Consider the following 24,675-nt stretch of genomic DNA (forward strand, 5'->3'; position numbering starts at 1 on the left):
GAAAATAGCTGGAGCTCCAGGTTTAACAGACGGCGTACGCACAGTTTTAGAGATAAGATATTATGAGTGCGTGCATGGTAGATTAAAAGGCAGTTTGGAATATGGGATGCAGTCGTAGGACCTTTCTGGACTCGTAAAATGGATGAAGTGCCCGATTAAATTTCATCTATGGTGACAAATCCCTTCTATATAAGATTGTTGTAATTTGCATTTTATTTCCTTGTTTACTGGGTCAGCAACTTCCTTCTGCCCGTTAAAATTCCTTTGCTACGTTTTTTTTTTCTTCCGCCGTGTCTTTTGGTCTGTTCCCTTTTCACTTGGAAATGAAGCCTTTCTCGCTGCCGTGTACCAAAGTTTTCTTTTAAAATAACTGGAAACTTTTAAGTCAATATGTATTAAAACCACATGAGTCCTGCACTGGAGGGTGGAAATATAAGGTTAGGGTTTTTATGAGTTCATGTTTTTATTGAATCATCTAAAACACACTGGTGTGAAGCACTCGAATCATATGAAAAAGACATTCTACTGTTACTACTACTACTACTACTACTACTAAACTACTACTCATTTAACAACATATTTTTGGATTTTAAGTAATTAAGACTTTTCCGTTGATCTTTATAAATGAGTGGGATCTGTCAGGCTGGACAGAAGTAATGTTATTTGTAAGGTCAAGTCAGTTTCTCACATATTCAGGACAGAGTCGCCATGACGCAGATTTATCCTCCAACCACGGCACGGTGTGACTCAGCTCAGCAGCTTTGAGAGCAAATAATGGAAATCCAAATAACCAAACCTTTCTCCCATCACTGGCCCACTTACTTGCTCACAATAGACCTTGTTTCCCTGGAGATCGGTTGCTGGAGCCTGAAGAAGACGCCAGTCTCTCCCCTTGTTGTACGTGATATAGGTTTTCACTTGGTTCTCAACAACTTTATTTGACAGGAACACCCCTTTAATCCCGGCAACCTGTGAACGTGAGAGGCGTAGAGCGGCAGAGGGAAGAATAACAAAAAAGGGAAGGGGGAAAAAAAAAACAACCTTAAATTATTCAAACTTAAGTAAAGCTGAAGGCCTAGATAGGGAAGTAGGAGATGTTTCAAAGTGGTAGTTTTTCTGACATGGAGCACTATTTTGGACCATCTGTAAGACTGTGCCAAATCAAAACAACATATGGTGATGCCCTGAGATGTGCAGAGATGCAGAATCTTACATTCAGCGATCACTTGAGTTCACATTCCACTTCTTCTTTTCTTCTGCGGATTTCGAGAAATCTTTATCAAAGGAAAAGTGACCCCCCCTCCTCCCTTCTGAGCTGCTACTGGTCACTCAAGTTAAATGTTTTGGGGGCCGAAATGTGTGCAGAGGTCAGCGTTACCACCGCTGATGGCTGGATTACGTTTGCAGCAATGTGATACTTTGCACTGGTGGTGAGGATGAGGATAATCTGGAGTGATGCATAGATGCACAGTCACTGCAACCTCGTGGAAGATCTGTCAACACGGATATAATATGCCCAGAGAACGAGCCGGAGCTGCTATTTTGCCTGCGCTGTGTCTATAGGCTGTAAGTGACACCAGTCTTTCGTGGGTGTGTGCATACATGGTTCGTTATCTAACGACTGACCCTTCTTCTCGGTGCAATATTAATGTCACATAAAAACATAATAAAATCCGCCATAACCCACGATACAAGAGAAACGCTGAGATGCTGCGGAATGAACACAATGTACTAACATCTGTTCCATTATAGTGAGGACATCCAAGACTTCTGAGTGCAGGGCACACTTAAGGAAAACCCAGCAGAACATCAAGAATAACTCTTAGGAAGGTTTCAGGCTGTCTGCTCGTAATTTACTTGTCAGAGTCCATTTTATTGTTCAACAAAGCTCCCAAACAAGGAATTTAAATTTGTATGGTGCTCTTGGATATATGCGTCTGGAGTCTGGTTGTCTGTGTGCTACCCCCAAGTTAACTTTAGTGTCCTCCTGTAGTGTAGATAAAGGGAATAGGAGTCTCTAAATTGTGTTTCGATGCAAGTAGAGTGATCAATAAAATAGATCTTAATAGTACTGATGATGCAGTTGACCGCTGTTTTCCTATGACAATACTGTATTTAAATAATGAAAAAACAACAACAACAACTGTCTTGTCTTCTCTTGTCTGGAACTGCAATGTTGTAAAATGTTGTAACAATTAATGGATAACCTGAAGAGAATCTGCAACCATTTTAATAAATGCAAAAGTACCCAACAAATGATCATTCATAAACATGATCATTTCCTATTCACTCTTGTTGTAAACTGATTGTGGACACTTTGCCCTATGCGTAGATTAACTGAATATAATCATGAACTGTCAACAAATAATCCGACTGATTTTCCTTTCAATCAATTCACTGACCCACTAATACTGCGTAGCAGAAAGTCTTTTGGCATGAATAATCGCTTACATTAGCTGCTGCATATTTAAGGAGCGAGGAGCATGTGAATTGATGGGTCTCACGGTAAATATTCACAAACTTTGTCCTACAGATGGGTGCAGTTACAAAACCAGGCCGGTGCTCAAAGCTGATCCAGTTCAACAGGCTGCAGTAATACGAGGACATGTGATCAGATCACAGCACCGCTGCGCCTACCTCGTAGAGCTCTATCATGACGTTGCCCTCCGGACCCCCGCTGCTCACGACGTCCTCCAGCACCAGTGTGAAGAACAGCCCTCGGGACTCAGACATGTACAGGTTGTAGGAATCATTCTGGTGCCGGTCCTGAATCGCCACCACCACCTGGTTGTCATCTGTGCTGATGATCTGCAAGTCCTAAATTTAGATATTTTATGAGTGGATGCTTGTTTGTGTATTAGTCAGTGAACAAGAATGTGAAAAAAAAAATCTGCTACAAATAGGAATCCTACAATATTATCCTGGTACTTAAGTCATGCAGTTGTGTTTGTGACATTTATGTTCAGGTATATGCTGAGAATCTATATGACGTGCAGCACAATGTCATTTAATACATTTTTATTAGCAAATTATAAAGTTCTCAGTGTTTATCTCACTTTAGTACTTTCCACTGGTGCAAAATGTTATTGTTGCATGAAGCTAACAAACTGAACAACAACTTGTTTTAAAGTCCAAACTGTGCAAAACAGCACCATCTAGAGGACAGAAACAGATTTTTCCATTTTAACGCCGAAAAACTGTGTTACGAGAAGATCGACGCTTGTTGTCACACAAACGCATTATTGTCGCATTATTGTTACACAAATTATCGCGATACTACACTGGATCGATCTTTTCATCCAAACCCAGACTCTGAACCACAGCATTGCGCAGAGTAGCGACGCAAACAGGCTAACAATTTGCCACTGCCCTGCAGCATTCCTCCGTTAGACCTCAGGTGTTTCTTCTTGCCTTTTACAAAAGATAAGATGGACAATATTTCATTCATTCATTCATTCATTTTCTATAACCACTTGTCCTCTGGAGGGTCGTGGGTGAGGGGGGGCCGGAGTCTCTCCAAGCAGATGTACCACATTTAATTTGAACAAATCCTTTTACCAGAGCATGGTAGGCGATTTGTGTCCTTCTCAAGTATATTTCCACAGTAAACTCAGCTGGATGGAAGACGCATTTATCAAAACAACACTGTGGATACTAAATTACTCATGTTGTTATGACATGGTCTCTAAAACCACTAAGCTACCCTACTGTGCGTGGAGCAAATGGGAACCAGCGCAGTTTTGTGCAAATGCAAATGTTCTTTTCTTCTTCAAAAAGTTTCTTTGAAGTTGCGTTGCATACTGACTGTGCGGCTCCAGATTCATTTATTGATACAGCCAATAGGGCAACAGAAAAACTATGCATGGATCTTAAATAAGCAGAGATTTAATGGTATAATTATGCATAAGCGAATCACTTCTGGGGAGAATAATAACGTGCGGAAAACAATTTAATGGATTTGTCTGCAAACATTATGACTTACTGGCAACAACCCTACTTAAAATCATTGGAAAAACCAACCCGTAGAAAGTCATCATGACACCACCAAACAGCCTGCAGGAATAAACAGCTTCACAGTTAATTTAATGCTAGGCTTACCTTTGGCAGAGTGTACTTGGGGAGCTTCATCGGGTAGAAAGAATTTCTTTTATAGGATACATAATGGACGGACTGGCCACCTACTGGCACCTAAAAGCAAGAAGGCAGATTTACTACACATCACTTGTTGTGAATATTCATAAACATTACACACTGATTGCTGGAAACTTGCATCAAAACTCTAGGTTTGCTGCTAATTGGGAAGTTGTGCATTATGGCAGGGAAACAGTCTTCCAATACAGAACAATGTGATTTCAACCCCCCCACCCCCCACCCCCATCCATTCACAGGATAATGGCCCCTTTTAGTTAATGAAAAACATGACTGTACATTAAGAGGAGACAGAATGCATTGGTTTTACAGCTTTTAATTGTATTTTAATGAAGCCAGGCCTTGCAATAAAACCCACCTGGATGAAAACGTACTCATCCTGAACCACGAGGGAATTAGGGACGATAAATCCAGGGAAGGGCTTGCCTTTGTTTCCGTCAGAGCAGTTCTGAAGTTTACAAGTTATGTACTGTGACCCTGTGGGTAAGCAAGAAATCAGTTGCTGGAAATACAACAAAGACGGAAACCGTAGTCCCCATCAAGGTTTAGCATTGTGTGCTTGTGATATTAAGTGAGCCATAGAGGCAAAAATTTTGGAGGCCAGTCCTTATTCTCAGTAATAGATAAAGTAGAGAGAGCTGTCTGAGTGTGTTAGCATCAGCCAAATGAGGCGCTCTCCCCAGACATAGGGCATTAACACACAAGGCCTTATGGAAGTGCCCCTCTCTCTCTCTCTCTCTCTCTCTCTCTCTCTCTCTCTCTCTGCATTGTGGCCAAAAAAAGAGCCAAGTCACAGCCCGGCCCTTGAAAAATGAATTAACTTAATCTTATGAAGAGGCTCCATGCAGTCAAATGGGAAAAGAGTTTCAGTAAGGACAGCAGATTTTTTTTTTATTATTTCCATTCAAGGTTTAGAGACTACAACACATGTCGCTAATTTGATGTGAAAACTGTTCAAATGTTAACTTTTTGCAAATCTACTTATCTGTGCTGCCAAAGTATGTGTGCTGCGCTCGTGACTCACGTCCATCAGAGACGCTGATCTCCAGGTGAATCATTCCCTGATCTTTATCCAAACCCAGTCTGGACCTGCAACAGACAAACATCTAAGACGCACTAGATTTCTGTGAAGTCAAAGTCCATCTAACACCTGACAAATTCAAAAATGGGCAAAGAATTGATGCCTAAGCAGACATCTGGCGACCTGTGGTGGGTTGCCATCTGTCAGTGAGTTGGACAATAATAAAAAATATGATCACCATCCACAATGTTGAAAAGTTGTGTAATTTAACATGGAAGTCGCTTTTGGAGACAGCCTCAAGTTGTTTGACATCTGCAGTTTTTTGCACTTTTTAGTTTGAAGAAGACTCTGAAGAAGAGGGTCTGACATGTCTTTGTAGATTTTAAATTTAGCTTTTTACAATTTTACTGATAATTTCTATGTACCTTTATAAACAAATATTTTATCTGTTAAAGCATGTTAATCTGCCAGGTGTAATTTAGCCCTTTTCAACTGCGACCTATCTTGCTAACTGAACTGTGACTGAACCATTGGATAAAACTATTGTTAGCTGGTTAGTGGCCATTAGCTTGCTAAACTGTTAGTTTATGAATATAATCAACAAGAAAAACGCAGAAATTAGACAAAAGGAAAATGTCTGAACAAATTTTTATGGATTTAATCATCTTGTTACACCTGAGATTTGTTTAGGAAACCGGCTTTTGGTTGTCAGCCTTGTAGTAATTTATCCTTTCTTTTAACATGAGGCGGTGAGTCCGTTATCAGACGTGTAGTGTTTTCATTTTTGTTTTCATTTAAAATTTTTCCTTGGCCACAGCTGTGATCACTACTGTTCCCTCAGGACTACTAATAGTACAACAACCTCAGCCATAAACACAGGCCTGAAGGTCAAGCTGGTTGAGTGCAAGGTCTACTTAGCCATTTCATTCACTTTCACGCGAGATCCTTCACGGTAGCCGTTAAGTGTGGAGCGACGGGAGTGACCACTTGTTGTATTAATAGCAGCTGTTGTGACAGAAGATGGGTTTCTACTCATTTTCCATACGGAGTCTGAACTATAATCTAAAAAGCCCCCCATCCTGCTTCCCTCAGCACTCCGTAATTGCCTCACAGCTCCATCTCTTTTAATGGACTTTCTGTCAAATACTTCATCCAATTCTATCAGTGAACAGCAGCCCTTGCTCTTAAATAAACCCCCGCAATGTTACACTGGGCCCTCCCTTAACTAACGCACTCTGCTGCATAGCGAGGGCGCCCGTTAACATGTTCGGGTAAATCACGTTTGTCATTTGCATCTTCTTAAATAAACAAGTCGACCAGATGTGATGAAATTAATTGTTTTTTGATCAATGTTTTTCTCTTTTTATTTACACTATTGACTCTGATGTAAATAATGACTGGAAATGTATGGAATATGTTAATATCAAACATGCCGCCTGCACAGATCATATAGATGAATGTGCCTAGCTCGCCACAGAGACATTTAACTGTGAAACTTTGCACTGGATCCCCCTGTGTTGGGAAAGTCGTATGTATTTTTTAAAATGCCGTCACATTGTTCGTGTTGCGTACTGAAAGGCCATCTGCTCACAAACCTAAATTATGAATACAATCTCTCATGGAAGCTACACTCGACTAAAAAATAATAATAAAAAAAAGGAATGCCACTAAATCATGTGCACAGTTACATTCAGGTTAGCTACGGAGACATGATTAATGGTCTGAGGAGGACTATTTATGCGATTTAGGTGACATAAGTGTTTTTCTTTCCACTCATTATAAAATACTTTGAGGCCTATTATTGTTTATAAATGCCTGTGTTTGCTCTAGATTCAAGGTTGATTGCAAAGAAAATATTGTTACCCTAATAGCATAATTGCCTAAGTCATATTTGAATATTTTTAGAAAACAAGAAAAAAAAAACACGATTTTTAGGAAGCAGTAAGTCAAAATATGACTTGGGTAATTACGCTATTAGGCTAACGATGTGTGTTTTTGAAAAGGATGGAGGCCTGTTAATGTCAGTAGTGTCTGCATGAAAGTGGGACTCTTTGTTTGCAGCATAATGTCGTAGGTGAGTGCTCATGTCTGACAAAGCTTTTCGCCACTGCAGTTTTATCTTTAGTGTTTTTTTTTTCAGTCCACACACACACACACACACACACACACACACACATACACACACACTAAATCGTGAGGATTTACATCATACAGCTTTTTGAGGTCATGCAGACATTACATGCTAACTCCAAGCTGAAGCACTATTAACCCAATGTTTACTCTCAGTTTCTGTATTTCATTCATTAGCAAAAACAAAACAATCTATACTGCTTTATACTTAACCCACATACTGTTAGTAATGAGTGTTATATGTCTCCTTCCTTTTAAGGATCAGAATATTATTTTATTAAAGAGAACCATGAACCATCTTTTCTAAAGATTTGTATCTATCACTCGCTCACTAGATGACATTTCAAAAACTAAGGTTCAAAAACACAGACTGTAGGTCACATGGAGTCCATTGATTAATCTGTTTTTTTTTTTTCTTTCTTTCAAAAAGGCAACTGGACTTGTAGAGTTTTAAGAAGACGTTTCGCCACTAGCTTCTTCAGTTTTAAGGGACTGGTGGGAAGTTGGGAAACTCTATGGATAAAAACCCATCAGAAGCTTCCTTGACTGATTCCTGTAAGAACCAGACACTGGCGCAACTAATTCCCATCAACCACCACCAGTCCCTTAGGCCTGAATAAGTTACTCGGATGAGCGGTGAAATCTTAAAACTCTACAAGTCCAGTTGCCTTTTTAAACATCTTTTGGATCACCATGACCTGGATGACTCAGAACCTTCACAGACATGTGTATTTTTTTTCAACAGAAGGGGGTGTGAGCAGGGACTTTGTAGCCAGCAACCGTAAAAACCGTCATAAACGTTCCAGCTCCCACGAGCTAATAACGCTAAAAAACTCAAAGAGATGCCCAAAAAGCTCCACGCCACATCCTCAGTCCTGATCCGATGCAATATTCATCAGGGAGCATGCAAGATAAATGAATGTATAAAATAATGATGGATAACGTTTGGATATGATTTGTAACACACTGTGGTATCCCAGCACTACGCCAACAATATTCAGCATCTAACCAATCAAATATTAATCAGGATGTGTAAACTAGACGCTTAGTGCATTATGTAAAGAAATAAAAAAAATTACGCATACATTATTTATCAATACAAGATCTGCCTTTCCTAAAAAACCTAGCCTGCTGTTTGCTAATAAAACCAAAAGGGTTTTATAAATGCGTAAGCGACTGAACTTTGCTGGAATAATAAATGGGACCAATTTTTAAAAATATCATGACATTTCCAAAGTACAGTTCCTAAGTACACTTGTGACACTGCATGGCACACTGACCCAATCAGAGTTCTGCTGTAAACGAGACGCCGATTGATCACTTCCCTCGCATGCAACTTAATTTACATTCTGTCATATATGGAAATATTGCAGCAGCTCTGAAAAAAAAAATGAGCAATAGTTGTTCTCACCAGTAGAATCTGTTGGGGACGACGCTGTCGTAGACGAGCTGCCATCTCCTCCCGAACTCGACGGAGACGTACAGCTGAAAAAATGCCAGTGCGCTAATCAGTTGAGCATACTAATAAGCGGAGTATAAATAATTGTTTTCCGAGCGAGAATGTCCTGAATTATTTCCAGAGTTATTTTTCGAGCAGCTGTCAAATGTGTAGAGTTTGCGGCATCAACATGTTTTCGTGAATATTGCCCCACAGAGTTGCATAGTTTATGACAAAATCCATATGTTCCAGTAAAAATTCAGGAAGGAAGGTTATTTAACAAAATAATAATAATAAGAAGAAAAATTTAAAGTACTTTAAATGATCTCTCAGATAAAATGGGCAAAGAAAGGGCATGCAAACTGACCCCTGTGTTAAAATCAAATTGTCTTAGAGTAACTTATGCAGATTTCAACCTTTATCATTATAAAATCCCTCATTTAGCTGTCATCGTAATTTATCTCCATAAAGCCGTTTTACTGGTGTTCAAACAGTCTGAAGGCCAGCCATCTCCCCTTAATGATCGCCTTAAGCTCTCAGCTTTACAAGGAACAGCAGCATCATTCCGACTTATCCGGGAGTTTTACAACTTTTAAAAGACATGACAGGCGATCAATAAATGGAAAATGAATGTAAGCCGGGATTCATTTCGATAAAAGGAAGAAGAAAAGCTGAAATTTAGCTTCAGAAAGGCGTCGGGAGCGACCCGGAGGCAAACTTCTGCAGAGCATCTTTATTTTGACCCGTCAATGGCTCTCAACTACGCTTTCATCTTCCTCTCTGTACCATTTATCTCACTCCTCAGACCTTGGCTGTTTTTCTCTCTGAAAATCAAGTCTTCCAATAGCGGGCTTGGGAGGCCGGGTTTGATGTCCGTGGTGTTGAGTAAAGTGGACAGCAGGGTTCTCACAGTGAGTAATGGAGGGTGTGTGTCCGTGCTCAGCGTGTGAGAGCTTGCGGATTTTCTGGGCGTATCTCCCTTGTTAAGTATCCACCTACGCCGCCGAGGACACATCCATTCACAGCGGTCTGCAGGGAGAAGACCTCACGACTTGTTTAGGGGTGAACCCGATCGGCTGCCTCTGCTTTCGCAAGTGCAGCCTCGGCTTAAGTGGCAGTTGTCTGCGCTCATGAAGACCACGTCCTGAAAGGTGGCCACCATTATGAAAATGGATGCTTCAGACCTTGACAACAACTTGTGTTTTTGAGTCCTTTTATGGAGACATCAGTTTTGCTGTGACCCCACGATGACAACAGCCTGGCAGAACACTCTCACCGAGCGAACAAAAGCACAAGCAGCAACTTATTCACAGAGATGTTTTTCTGTCACATAATTCCAGCTTTTTTTTTTTTTCTTTTTTTTTTTTTAAGCCATCTGACAGCCTTACCTTTTGGTCATGGCTGTAAGCCAGGATCCAGTCCTCCTGCTCGGGGTGAAAAAGCAGGCTGAGAATATCAAAGGCTAAGCTGTGTTTCTGATAAGACGCCCCCTCGTCAAGACTAATGAGCAGACTGTTCTCCACCTCTGGGTCGGTCAGTAACATGATCTAAGACGAGACAAGAAAAGAGACGGGGGAATCAGCGGGCCACCTTGACAGCATCCATTCCGTGGGGCTTAAGTGTGCTTGTGCAATGTGCTGCTTGGAATAAATGCTCGGCGCAGGCTCCTGCAGGGGTGCTACAGTGAAAATGACTCTGCTGCAAAGACAATAACCTGCAGATTTATTTATTAGCACATGCAGGATTTGCCACAGCACACACACACACACACACAGACTTACCTTGCGTTTGTTGTTTGGACTCACATACAAGTAGCTCAGTATGGTTTTCATCCCGACTTTCTCATTAAGCTTTTCATACGTGGTCCCGTAGTCGGTCGACCTAGAATTCGATAACAGGATAGAGTGAAAAGGTCTTGGTGGAACGGAGAATGGAGCAACACCTCTTGGTTAAGATGCTCGTCGTATCATTAAAAACATCAGGCAAGCAGAAAATTACAGCAGCAGCAGAAGTCGTGAAGCAATTTACTAGATGATTGGAGATTTTTTTTTAATTATCCAAACAAACGAGAGCATCTCGTGCAGAATGACTTGGATCAGATACAGCAGCGTTATTGTTATTGATATTTCTTCATATTTAATAAATCAAATGGAGGATTCGAGAACATACTTACCCAATGGCCTGACAATGGCGTCATTTTAAAAAGTTTTTCAAATGCACATAAACTCAAACATATGGAATTCTTCCAATAACGGCTCTGCTTTGACAATTTGATTGCGGAAGTCAACAAATTAGATGTTGGCCTCGGTTGCTGAGAACAATATTTCATAATCATGAATACTACAATAAAACTCACACTGTGGATTTTATGTATGCTTTTTCTGACTTTTTTTTTATGTTAAAGAGCATTTGGCAAGTACTGTATGTGGTGATTTTTTACAATTTAATTCTTGCATATTGAACATAATTTACCATTCGTTCCTTTTCTTTCGTTGTGGCTTTTTAGAAATAATGATTATGTTAAATACGTAAGAAATGAAGTGTAAGTATTGAAGTCTCCATATTGATTCATTAGTCCAACATCTGCTTCTTTCAGCGGTACACACATCGATGAGTCCTAACATTAAAACTACCAACTTGTGAAATGGATGTCACTACACTGTCACGTTCTTCTGGGAAATCTGGGTTCTCGCGGTTATGTGGATGTTACTTTGATATGTACCACTGCCTGAACATCGTTACAGCACAAGCACACCCCTACGGCAAGAGCAAGGGGGAGTTCCTTACATCGTAGTTCCCAGCTAACGCACAGGCGCCAAACATCCATATATATCCACCTTCTTCCATTGCTCCGCGGTCCATATTGAACGCTCACATGCCTGCTTCAATGTCCTTTCATCGCTTTTCCTTCCATTGACCACTTCTGATAGACAGGTAGTGATCACCGCAGAGCAGGAACTACCCACAAGAGCTGCAGTTTTGGAGACGCTCTAACCCAGCTGCTAGCTTGCAAGCTATCAGCTTTTTTTTTTTTCCTGTTTCTAACCCATCAAAATTGCTAACGAATATATCCCAACTACTATTGCTGATCGGTGTGTGTGTGTGCGTATAGTAACGGCAGACAGGGGATCTTACCTCCATAGAGAGCTCTCTGTTACTCTGCCAGAGTTGAAGTCGTAGTATTTTGTCAGCATCAGAATCACCTACAAAACAAACCAAACAGAAGCTTCATCACTTCTTCTTGAACAATGGCAATAAAGTGTCAGGTAGAGAATCAAAGCCGTCCGAAAGCTGAAAACATCTCTAAGAGTCACGACGCTGTTTTATTAAAAACAAAACAAAGCCGTGATGGCACGTCACCTCACTGTTCTCTGTAAAGCCTTGTGCACAGTCTCTGAGGATAATCTGATCATATACCGGCGCTATAATGACGCTGAAGACCCAGTAGACTACCAACAAATGCCACCACCGGGGAGTTACGACTAAATGAATAAATAAGCACTGTAATTTATTCCTGCCACAGAAAGACAGAGCTCGTAAATATTGCGGACATCTTTTTTTTTTTTTTTTTTTTGAAGAGGATCATAAAAAGTGTCGTATGTGGGTTAGATTTCACAGGCTTTCGCTCAACACATGAAGATTAAGATTTCAAGACGTCTCGCAGAATGAATATTAATAAATGTCTCGCTGTGGACATTTCTATTTGCCTCATCTCCTCCAAAAAATATCAGAACTTAAATCAAAGCCAGTGTGTTGCATGTGCACGTAATTACCCAGGCATGAAGTTATGTTTACATGGTGTGGACTTTCTTTCCCTCTTCCTTGGTGAGAAAACAGTATTAGCTGCTTCTTTACACTAAGTACAGTCCAAAGGAATGCATATTTAAAGAAAAGCTGATGCTCTCACGGTGCCCTTCACTCTTTACACAAATTAATTACTCAAGCAACACCCTGCCTGCGCCGAGCAGTCATAAAACCTACACACCATACAGCTCTCCTGGGAAGGATCGCTGGGCATCTTGATCAGCCTTTCAGAGCTACTTTCTAATTACCAAGTGTTATGAGTGTTTGGGGTAACGTTCTCCCTGCGCCGAGCGCGAACTCCATCATATAAACAAGAACCCAACGTCTTCATTAAATCCCAGTTTGTGAAATTTCCAAAGAGAAGTCAAATTAGGTTTCAAAAACAAACTAATCAATCTTTCTCATCTCTGCTGGATAAAAGCGTGCACGTTATTAAAGCTGATTGCTTCAGTGAGACACACGTGAGGCATTTTCAGGCCAAAGTCGACTCAAGTATCTGGCTGCACAATTAAAAAAAAATAACGAAACTAAGGCAAGCTGTTTAAAAGCCAAACGTGTCTGATTTATGAATACAAACCACCTCATTGCTACACCCTAAATCGCTATAGGCTACTCATCAACGGATTTTCTTAACTGCTATTGTTAATACCTGTATTGATAAAGAAAATCACCGCAGACAAAATAAACTCTAATAAATCCCTTCTAACTTCACACTGAACAGCATATTAACTCGGGCTCCAAGTGAAGATTCCAACCAACGATTATTTGTTAGGATCAGTTGTTTGGCCTTTAATGAATTAATTTCCCAGAGCTTAAGGCAACGTCAACCCTAAAATAGTCTATACATAATAATTTAACAGTAAAACGGCAAATCTGATCTATTTTTTTGTTGGAATAATGGTGATTAATGTAGATAATTTATTAAACGCTAGTTCACAAAATGCTGGAAAGGGGCTGGGCACAGACTACAGGAGTATCCAACAAAGTTGACACACAACACGTCCTCTTGGGTTTATGGAAATGCTTGTAGATTCATCTGCATCAAACATGTCGGACATCGAGGATTTTAATATCTACTTTACATCATTGCTTTAACAATTGCCATTGAGAGAAACAAGTCTACGAGGAGATGGGGAATCTAATAGTGTTGTCAAGCGATGGTAAACAGCCCAGGCCCTTGAGGCTTTGGGTAGCTAGCATGCCCGTGTAGACAGATATCAAACCTGACAGTTAAAATCTAACACTCCACGATGACCAAACATGTCCGCCCTCTTTTAGGGTAAGTTGTTGCAGCGCACTCTCCGTATCATTAACATCTGCTTCTCCACGAGCTGATTTAAAAACAATCTGGAGCCCACTCAGGATGTGCCTGGACTGTATTTATAAACCCTATCACACATATAATACAGTACGTTGTATCGGTCTTCCTCTTGTAGTTAATAATGTAATGAACTGAAAAAGTTGTGGTTCAGTTCCTGGTTGGGTTGCCTCTAGGTGAACAGGCCGACTGAGAAACCTCATCTCGTACCTTGTGCTGAATTCAGAGAATCTTTTATACGAGAGCCTGTTTGAAGATAATCGGCACAGCTTGTTATAACTTTGTGTCTGGACCGGGCTGCCGAGATTTATGGCGTTCCAATAAAATGGCCTTTATATACCTTCCAAAAGTCAGACCCTCATGGACACTGTCATACACAATAAAACAACCTGCAGCAGTCTGGAAATTAGGACAAATTACACCCCAACTTCTCTTCTGTATGGCAATTAACTTTATGCATTTGCTTGGTAAGAATCCAGGATTACAGTTAGATGTAATGAGCATCCAGCATTATTGCCGGCTGGGAAAGTTTCCTGTGCGTTAAAGTGTAGGGCGAAGCGTTATGGCTGCAGTTAGCACATCAATACAGTGATACAATATTCACTTTGTAGATATTTCCGCGTCAAACGGGTGTTTGAAGCTGGGCAAGTCGCACGAGTCAAACCGAGATCACCAGATGAAGGCTCTCCTTTTAACTATTACACCACAGGCCGTATAATAGCGACGCCGCGTATAAATAATGATGCCATACATTTTAGCATATCTCTCCCTTTGAATTGCAACAAAGGTGGAACATATGGCGTGAGCTACCACCTCGCGGGTCGGAGTGAAGTCGCACCAACATGTCTCCAAACTGGATTACTTCACATCCAAAGAGAAAGCAAATTGATTTTTCACCCCCTAATCCTTTGTAAATCTTAAACCTGGGAGGTAAATGGACCGGGATGAATTCGATCATTATGTAAGAATGAATGGGGGCTTAATGGCGACTTAAAGGGCTTAAGGATGAAGAGATGAAGAGTGAAATGAAGGTGTTGTACGAAAGGGAGGAGCAGGTATCGAGGAAGGGGAGCAGGGATTTCGTTATTGGAGGACGAACACCTGAGACAAATGAAATGAGAGCGCACGCTGCAATTCATTCCCACTCGCGCCAACCCCGTTGATCCAGCCTTATCAGCTGTTGGGATTAAGTTGGCTCATCAATAAAACTGTCAACACATTTAGCAACAGCAATTAAACAGATGGATGATTCCATAAAAGCAATTGTTACTGGAGTTACTGACTGGAATATTAATAAAAAAAGACGAATAATGCACATCAAAAACTGAGGTCCGCTTCTTCAATCCTCAACAGTCACATGACAAATACTCATGTGATTCATCATTTTATGCAAATAATGAAAAAAAAATTTTTACAGCAATTTTAATTAAGACTAGATTTTAACATATTCATCAAGATTATGTATAACAATGGTATTCAGATGTGTGATAATTGGTAACATTAAACATCGCACGCCCAACACCTCAGTTACACCTGACTAAAAGACACCGGCACCACGGAAGTGTTAACAATGTGGCAGGCTGTAAATAAAAAACGCAGCTTAGCAGGCAAATTCAAAGACCTTCAGGATCCGCGTAACGTGTAAGCGTAACCCGCTAAAAAATCACCACAATAAACAGCATCATTTAACATCTTTAATACATAAAGAAATGCTTTTATTTCATTGTTTACTGCCCCGCGACTCCCCTCGCTGCAACAGCAGCCTGCGGCACGGCGCACCGTCGCACACTTCAATACCACCTGAGTGAGACGCGTAATGTACAGAGGCTTTCGTCTGCCACATCAATTTATATCACTTCATTAACAAAGGCAACATTTCCTCATAGGCCAGCTGTTGTGCTGAAGCTCGGCTGTTTGAAGTCGGAGCTGTTGGCTCTCCCACGGATAGCAGGTCATTGCAATCATAAATTATGAAGCAACTTCACAATATCACTTTGCACAACATAAACTACCGGTGTCCTGATGAAACAGCTACATAAATACACGGAGGAGTGAATAAAAGTGCTCAGGATTTGGGAGCGAAACGCTAAAAGGACCGTCTTGGAGTAATAGTTCAGTAATAATGTTGCTGAGGGCAGAGCTCTGTTACCTTGGCGCGCGATAAAAACCGCTGCTCTGCTTTAAATGGACGCGGGGCAGGTACTTCACATTATAGCTGCGGCTTTCAAGCAGAACAGCAAGTGTCTGACATTATCGGACTCACGCCGAGGCAGCAGCACCGTGTCCAACTAGAGGCTTGGTTGATAAGTCATCTGAAACGCCTTCTGTCTTCTTTTGGGTTTGTACACCTCGCATCATTTGCTTCCTCACCATAAATGAAAGCCCGGCCCAGTTCGGGCTGCAGCGGCCTGCTGAGCTGGGAAGCATCAGCGTTCATGATGAGGGGGCCGGATCAATGAAGGCAAGGTTTAACAGCAAGCGGGTAGGTTTCCAACCCGACCAAAAAGTTGGTTGCAAAGACTTTATTTTATTTTTGTTTTTTTTTTTGTTTTTTTTTCTCTAAAAAATCCTTTTAAATCTTCAGCACTTGACTTGAAATTTAGGAGTGCTGAGATTGGAAAAGATTAGTTTCATGTTGACAGACTTAGAAAAAAAAAAAGAAAAAAAAAACTCGCTGGACTGTTTAATAAAGTACTCTTCCTCTGACATAAATGAAGTTAAACCGCTGATGAAATAAATATGCCGGGAAGGAATATCTCTCACCCATATGTCTTATTAGTCTCACCAACTGTGTGTGAAATTTCATGTTTGCCAAAGATGCTATTAAAAACAAAATGGAGAACTTCGAGCATCAAAGTCACGGGGTTTTGAGTGGAAGGTTTTTCTTACAGCAGACAGATGGTATAACTCTCGTGAAGGAGTAAACGCACACGGCCACTGTAAAATGAAAGTGTTCTCAAGCACAAAATGAGGTTGCAATCGGAGCAATGGCCAACAAAGGGATATCGAACGGACTGGGAGAGTGTTTCTGATTCAGAGACGGAGCGACGAGACACGTGAATAACAGATATGGCCGTAATCTTAACTGTCAAGCCAATTATCTCATTCAAACACCATGTCTGCAAACGCTGATTCTTTTTCTCAGCGCAGGCAGAGCAGACATAACAAAAATGTGGATTCGCTCAGCATAACTTTGATTAAAGCGAAGAAAAAGACGTACAAAAGGAGATGAGATCTCGTTATGAATTGTTCCTGGCAAATTAACTTTCTCCTGGTTTAAAATGAAATCTATACCTGATTTGGATTTGGCATTTCTCCCTCTCTGCTAGGCTGCACTCGGTGGGGAAGAAAGCAAACCCGGGAGAGGAGGAGAGCTTGCCGATAGAAAACAACAACAACAACAAACAAAAAAAAGTCGCTGCACTCAGCAGGATTTCAAGGCGTTAGAGAACCTAAACCACAGGAAGGCTTGGTGGCTTGGCCGAGCTGAACTCAGGCTGCCACTAGTTTCTGGGCTTAAAAAAACGGTCAATCTCTGTTTATCCACGGGTAATTCCACACACAGCACATGTATAAGAAAAAAATAAACTGTCTCTTAGGTGGTGTGGTGTTGTAATGTATGTCATGAATTTATTTATGTGCGAAATGCTCCTCGCCTCAAACCCACCCTCCTTCTCCTCAACCTGTCCATCACAGCCCCCCAGGAGTTAGGTGTTGGGAGGGGGTGGGGCGTCAGTCACAGGGCGGTCTGTCATGTGATGGACAGGTGTTAAGGACTAAACCTAATTTAACTATTAACGATCAGAGAAGAAAAGAGAACAACCAGGGACAAAACAATGCGGCGCTCTCCAGACAATCTTTCAAATGAGATGTTGCTGTAATTGAAAACAAAACAAAAAAAAAAAGATGTGATTTCAATTTGTTTGTGTCAAACTTTAGCAATGAATTGTTACAGCGATATTAAAAACAAGGTGCTGTGTATTCAAACAGCTAATTTGTTGTATGGGGATCATTTGAAGACAAACACAAATGTGCGCTTTTGGATTCAGACCTGGTTCAGGTGGATCTGGGTGCAATTAATGTCAATAAGTTATTTGGATTGCTCTTTTGTTAAAAAAAAAAGGTCTTTCGCTGTTTTTTTTAATGGAATAGTTTGACATTTTGAGATTGCAATTATTCACTTTGATGCTTAGGAGATCAATAACACTCACCTTTATGTTATGTTTGGCTTAGTTTGATTTCCAACGTTGCACAACAGTTTCCTACAGCTTCTGCAGGCAACTCTAGAATTATTTTCACTTACTCTAGACTGCCTTTGTACTCAAAATATTGGACCTTGGGCAAAGGCGTTGAGGGAGAAGACACGACTTTCAAGTTTACCCTAAACCCTGCATATTGATTTTTTTTTTCAGTATATTTCTACTGTACACACTGATGTGTAATTTATGCATTACATTTTACCTTGTTTCCGTGTTTAATTCACATAATATGCAGTATTGTTTCTTTTATACAGTGATTACCTCGTTTCAAGTTTAGTTTAAAGGTAAATTCCACCGAGGTTTCCCTCTTTATTTTTAATTTATAAGGACAACACACATTAATTAACTATCCTGTAAACGTGCCAGTATTATCCATCTGGCTAATTTGCAACAGCATTCATTTGGCAAGATGTTTTTAGAGCCATCAAAGTGATAAACATTTACAAAAGGAGATGAGAGGCCATAAAAGACGGCAACAGCGAGAAAAGATGATGGATGCGGAAACGCACAAAAAAAGCCTAGCAGCTAAGTGACTGCAGGGTTTCTACGCATGCCAACTGCACAACATATGACAGATACAGTAGTTTCAGCTACATTCTCTTGGTTTTGTGTCAACAGTGACGGGATGCGAAGTTAATGACTAACATCTCATCACGGGCGCGACAGATTTAAATGTCTCCAGATAATTACAGCAGTAACAATGTGGCATTTGTCTTAGAGAAGTATGATCTTAAAGTATGGATGCTCCTCATTTCCAATGAGACAGCCGAGATTAATAACGGAATAAAGCTGATTTGTTTCAGTGGGATGTTGGACAACTGTTTGCACTGAATGGGCAGGAAATACTTTGTGTTAGTACATAAAGAGGATGTCATGGAGTAAAATCGACACTCCAGTCATAGAAGCCGAGCGACTGAGAAATCAGATGCAAAGCCTGACTGAATACCTGGCTCGCCTCCAGTCTGCAGAGACAGGAGAGACAAGTAACTAAAAGTGAACTGAAGCCAGCGACGAGAAGCTATGCACCAAGCTATTTTGAACGATTTCCACAAAGAGGGGTGGGACGCTATCTACACAAATGAAGGAGCTGAACGTGGATTTTATTGTCAATGAAGGGTTTAAACATTCAGTAGCTGCAAGATGGATGGCACGAAATGAGAGGCTCTTCCTCAGGGTTGCTCTGACTCCCCAAATGGTCCGGATATAGAAGGACTGGAGAAGATATGAGCCAGTCATTCAGCTCGTGGCATGAGAAGATTACGAGTTCCTTTTAACCGACAAAAGGAGAACAAGAAAGAAAACCGCATTCAGACAAAATAACTGCCTTTAGAGAAAGCCAAAGCCCAAGGCCAAGGAGATGTAGACAGGCGCTCAATCAAAAAGATCAGTTTCTTTAAATTTGTCCTGGATGCTGTAGTTATCGCAATCGCCTTGACCCCAACACCGAGGATGGAGAGAAAGCTGTTGTCAACTTTGAATTTAGACACCATTCAGAAATAAGCACCTTTTCCTTCATTAAAGTGTTTCAGCCGATTTTTAAAAAAAATATATATTTCTATAATATTAAGTAATTGACATCGGACATCAGCATTTAAAACAGCTGGACAGACTGAAAAGAAAGTAGGACAGATGCGGTCAAGGTCTCGGTGGAAACCTGTCCCAGACTCAGGACAGTTTGACAGGCTCACGGGGCAAACAGAATGACAAACACATTCACACCTACAGGCAAATTAAACTTCCCGATTCACCTTGCTAGTCTTTGGGCTGTGAGAGGAAACTAGAGCGCCTGAATAAAACCCATTCAAACGCAAGGACGACGTGCAAACCGGGCCCAGCGCTCTCTCAAAAGGCGGAGTTCACACGAACTGAAACTAACACATTCATGCCATTCATATGAAATGAAATTCAGCCCACGTAGCTCCTCGATCCTAGAATATGCCGTAGAAGTAACACTGTTATGTTCATTTGAGGTGCTGTCTGTCTCCCTTTTCACAAATTCCACCCGAAAACTATTTTCTCTGGCAAATTTCTGTCACATTTCAACGAATTTAAGAGATCAACTAGTTGAGGCTTTTCATGCGCTCTCCAAAGTATAGTTCAGATCTCAAATGTAAAGTGACAAACCTCGTGAAAATCTGCCAAAATCCAGTGTGTCACACTGCACACTAATGACCTCTGGATATTTACACCCCTACATTTGGTTCTTTAAAACATGCTGTGAATGCTTTTGGCCGCTCATAAAGGCCCAGCGGATCTTTGATAGACGTGCATTGATTGAAATGATGTAGCCATCATACCGGCGCCTGTAGGCAAACCATTCAAGGCTATGGTAGCATGAATGCTGTCATAGAATTAGGAATAAAGCAAACACATCATCTCAGTTTATTATGCTCTCTTTTTATTTTAATCAAGTCCTTGAAGCGCACTAATTAATTGCTGCAGTTAAATTGTTCACGAGGGTCACGCGGTATCGAAATCTTACATGTGACACGAATCAGTGTGGCGACGGCACATGGGCCGAGCACTGGTTTGCATTTTGCCTGGTTTTCATGCAGGCTGAAGCTTTCAAACCGTAATAATTGGACAAATGATAAAAGAATGGGGGCATCCACGAGGCAGGCTCGAGCAGCAAATGACTAGCAAAACACAAATTGGAAGTGAACAAGACAATTCAATAACAGGTTCAGACAATGTGATTCACAGACTGTACAAATTGGCTGATATCCTGCACCAGTTATCAGAATTTGCAAACAAACTATTTGATGTCATGTTAGACAAACTCAACACTTGACAGCTGCCTGAAGTGTCGGAAAAAATTTCCCACCCAGACTGAGTCACACTAACAAAGTGCAGCAGACGTTACATGCAGAGTACATTCAGGCTCTTTGTTTGTCCATCTGCCTAAACATTCCACAAATTACCTCTCGCTTCTCATTCAGTCTGTACATAAGGTTGCTTATTGATGGGCAACTGGCCGCTAAATGCCTTCTGGTACCCTGATTGACGTGCTGATTGCAACTGTTAGCAAATTAAACAACAGTATTTAATTAGGAAAGGGGAACTAATTATGAAATAGGTGCAACAAGTAAACCAGCTGGAAAATCTGCTCAGTTTCTTGGTGACCACCTGGCCTGTTGTTATTCAAAAAGAGAGGGAGAGAGACACAGAGAAAGGGAAAAAGAGGGTGTGGCGAGCAGAAGTGGGAACACGCACACACACACACGTGCATTACGTTGCGAGTAGGAGGGGTGAGACTGCGCACGGGGGTGAAAATTTCTTGAAGCAGAAAATGTCTCGTGTAAGTGTGAAAATGATGAAACCTTGTGATAATGAATCAGATAGGAATATCAGTTTCAGAGGTGTGTCTGCCTCGTGTAGGCTGTGTGTTACTAAGTGAAGACAAAGAAATGGCCAATAACACCTCATACTTTCATTTGAATGGTTTGGATGTATGCATGCTAAATGTGAAAGAAAAGGAAAGCAGATGATTTACCTTGAATAAAACCAGACAAAAAAACACAACAATTTCTACGTAATCAATAAAAATGTAATATGTGAATTGGAGAAAAATGGCTGGTGCTAGCAGCTAAATGGACTAGTCAAACAAGCTGTTATCCCTTGCATTTAGTCTAAATGTTAAACCAAACATAAAACACACTGCTGGCTTTACTATATAGGCGTATATATATAGAGGCACCAGCAAGAAATGTGTTAAAGTGTGAAGTGTGAAGTGAGAAAGTGTAATTTCCCTTAAATCAAACTTGTCCTTCAGCAATAGTCCTTGGTTGTGGCGGGTTGGGTGCACTTCTTCTTCTTCCTGATGTGTCTGAGAAATATAATATTTCATTTGATGAAGCACAAAGAACCTGTCTTGGTGCCATTCTCTGCCAATTCTCTTAGATAATGTATTCAAAATGTGAATTTCCACAGCTATGCAGATGACACAGAATTATACATATCTGAGCAGTTAAATAATACAAACTCGCTCGCATACTATAGATCAGATAATAAATACAAAAGTGATCATTTTCTAAAACTGCCAGACAAACAGGACAGTTTTTTTCTTTTTTTTCTTTCTTTTTTAGCCCCGAGGCCAAAAAAGAGGAACTCTCCAGACGTCTTGGCTCTCTGCTTCCTCAGATCAGGCCTAGGCTTTACATGATCGTATGTTGGATTTTGATCATGTAAATTACATCACTAAATCATCAAACCTTTAATCCCATAAATGTCAGAAGTCATATTCATGCTCACATCTCAAGCAGACTACTAGACCACCCATTTAACTGGTTTTCCATCCAGGGACTATAAATTCTGCTGTATGACTCTTGACCACTTACATGGAAAAGAGCAAACTGAGTGATCATGGTTTTAGCCAGACTTGACACGTCCGCACATAGGGTATCTTCTGGAATTGATTTTTGAAGTCTATGTGCTTGTATGTGAACCTCTAAATGGGGTTTCACTGGCTTACATGGAAGACCCCCTGTTGTTTTGAGAGCCTTCATGTCCACTCACATCCTCCACTGTGGGTTGTTTGAAGTTCAGAAGCTTGTAAGACTTAAGAAAATTGGATCTTATCCAACATGTATGTGCCCTGGATACAGGGAGGGTAACCTCATTGAGCATTTCTAAGACAGACACATCTTTTTCTGTCAGACTTGTGAATGAAGAGCACTGTATTATCATTATCATTATCATTATTATTATTATTATTATTATTATTACAGTTGCTCTGGTTGTTAACTATTATTATCAACCTACCAATGTAATCTTTGAGCTGCACCCATCTTTCTATTCTGAGCAAGGTGGATGTAAGACTCGGTGCAGTAGACAGGCATGCCTCATAGGTTTATTGATCACTTTTACGCAGGGAGTATGTGTCTATAACCAACTGCCGAAATCGGTGGTTTACCAAAGAAGGAATAAACAGAAAAACGTGTGAGTATGTGAGTAAATAAGAGTGAAAGAGAATGGCAAAAGTGCAAGAACCTCCTTTAAAACCTATATGTTGAACATTAAATTTGGAACATCTGGGTGATTTTTCTTAAAATTTCAGCAACACCTGCCAAGTGTATCGATAAACAAAACGGCGACTGGCTTTGTGTGGGAGAGGCTGTGAGAAGAGGGAGGAGAGAGGTTGCAGCAGGGCAAGACAGACACCCGGGATTTATTTAACCAAACTCTGCTCAAGCTCTCGGCAGTCTCACTTTTACAACCTTATTCGGGGCCAAACCTATCGCTTTAAATGTCTCTAATGACCACACGCGATCTGAGTGAGCGCTGACCACACTGCGTCAAAAGAGGTCCGTGCGTAAATCTGGAGCACACAAACTACTCACGCTACTGTTCTGTCCGGACCAGTGCACCATCGCCTGGTTGTGAGCCGTGTCCCCGGTGAGAGCGAATGTCGAACTTGTGAGCTGAAACTCCTCCTGGTCGGACAGCGAGGCGTCATCCAGGCTCTCGGGTCTGAAACCGGACCAAGTCTCTGCGCTCCTGGCACTTCGCGTTCGCCTCCAACTGGCCACATCCATTCCCTCGTTTACCGTCACATTTTCACCGTAAAAGCTCGTGTGTTCCCCATTCCCGGTGCCATTATGGGTTGTATTACTTGGGGATGGGGAGGATCCGCGCGAAGCGCTTGGATGAAACACTTCAGGGTGGGAAAGTTCCTGGTGACCGTCTAATGAGTCCTTCTGCAGATAACTAACAGTGTTATTTTCCCCTGAACGTTCTTGTACTTCAGACGAACTTTCTTCGCTCGCGGTTAATTCCGCAACGCTGTGCCTTTCGTCCTCGCCGGCGGTGGGTGTTCCCTCTGTAAATCCAACAAAATCTTCAGCTGTCGCCTCCCCAAAATTAGTGAAATCCAGCGCCGAGAGTTCCCGGGAAAAGGCTTCGAGGAGCGGCAGCTGGCAGGAGGGAATGCACCTCACCTCCGCTTTTGTTCCGCTCAGGATGGAAGTTGTGCTGAAGAGCCAAATCCACTCAGAGAAAATGATAAAAAGGCAGCGACCGAGGCGCGTCTCCATTCTATGCTGATTCCGACTTCGGGCGCGTTAAAAACACATCATTTTTTGGTGTTGAGCGCTTATCTGTCATCACCTGGTAAAGTCGGTGAACGCACTGTAGGGAGGTGCAGCAGCAGCGCGTACAAGTGCGCCCAAGTACTGATGCAAACGAAGCATCAGAGGAGGAGCTGGAGGCTGAATCCTGCACGAGAGGGGAGAGGGGCCCATACCCCTGCATCCTCATCTCAACCTGGATGGGGGTGTAAAGGGCGTACTCTTAATTAAGCTGCAGGAATCTTGTCTCCTCGGGGTCTTTTTTGCTGTTTTTGATCAGCACTTCAGCAGACACTATGTAATATTTGACCTGATAATAATCTTATAGGTAATTATGCGGAGAATTAAGACAGCCTGAAAGGTCTTCAGATGTTATGGTCCCAGGGGACACTGTCTAGAAACATTAGTGGGTCTCCCTCTGGTAGTCTAATGTTACTGACAGGGGCTTTATGGAAGGCACAATGAGGCTTTGCATTTTCCATTAGCACAGG

The 24,675-nt window shown here is 41.3% G+C and overlaps 1 protein-coding gene across 1 annotated transcript in view; it reads right to left on the reverse strand.

Moving 5' to 3' along the window:
• Positions 1–24,250, reverse strand: part of LOC125018895 (VPS10 domain-containing receptor SorCS1-like) — a 41,758-nt gene extending 17,508 nt beyond the window's left edge. The window contains exons 1-10 of the mRNA XM_047603312.1: positions 23,459–24,250; positions 11,874–11,941; positions 10,520–10,619; positions 10,127–10,285; positions 8,712–8,785; positions 5,174–5,238; positions 4,508–4,626; positions 4,099–4,188; positions 2,638–2,817; positions 823–969 (exon numbers count right to left, since the gene is read on the reverse strand). Coding sequence (XP_047459268.1) covers positions 823–969; positions 2,638–2,817; positions 4,099–4,188; positions 4,508–4,626; positions 5,174–5,238; positions 8,712–8,785; positions 10,127–10,285; positions 10,520–10,619; positions 11,874–11,941; positions 23,459–24,151 — 1,695 coding nt within the window. The 5' untranslated portion in view covers positions 24,152–24,250. The remainder of the gene's footprint in view (positions 1–822; positions 970–2,637; positions 2,818–4,098; positions 4,189–4,507; positions 4,627–5,173; positions 5,239–8,711; positions 8,786–10,126; positions 10,286–10,519; positions 10,620–11,873; positions 11,942–23,458) is intronic.
• Between the last annotated feature and the right edge of the window lie 425 nt (positions 24,251–24,675).

This window comes from Mugil cephalus, chromosome 13, assembly GCF_022458985.1.
Source record: "Mugil cephalus isolate CIBA_MC_2020 chromosome 13, CIBA_Mcephalus_1.1, whole genome shotgun sequence".
NCBI classification, from domain to species: domain Eukaryota; kingdom Metazoa; phylum Chordata; class Actinopteri; order Mugiliformes; family Mugilidae; genus Mugil; species Mugil cephalus.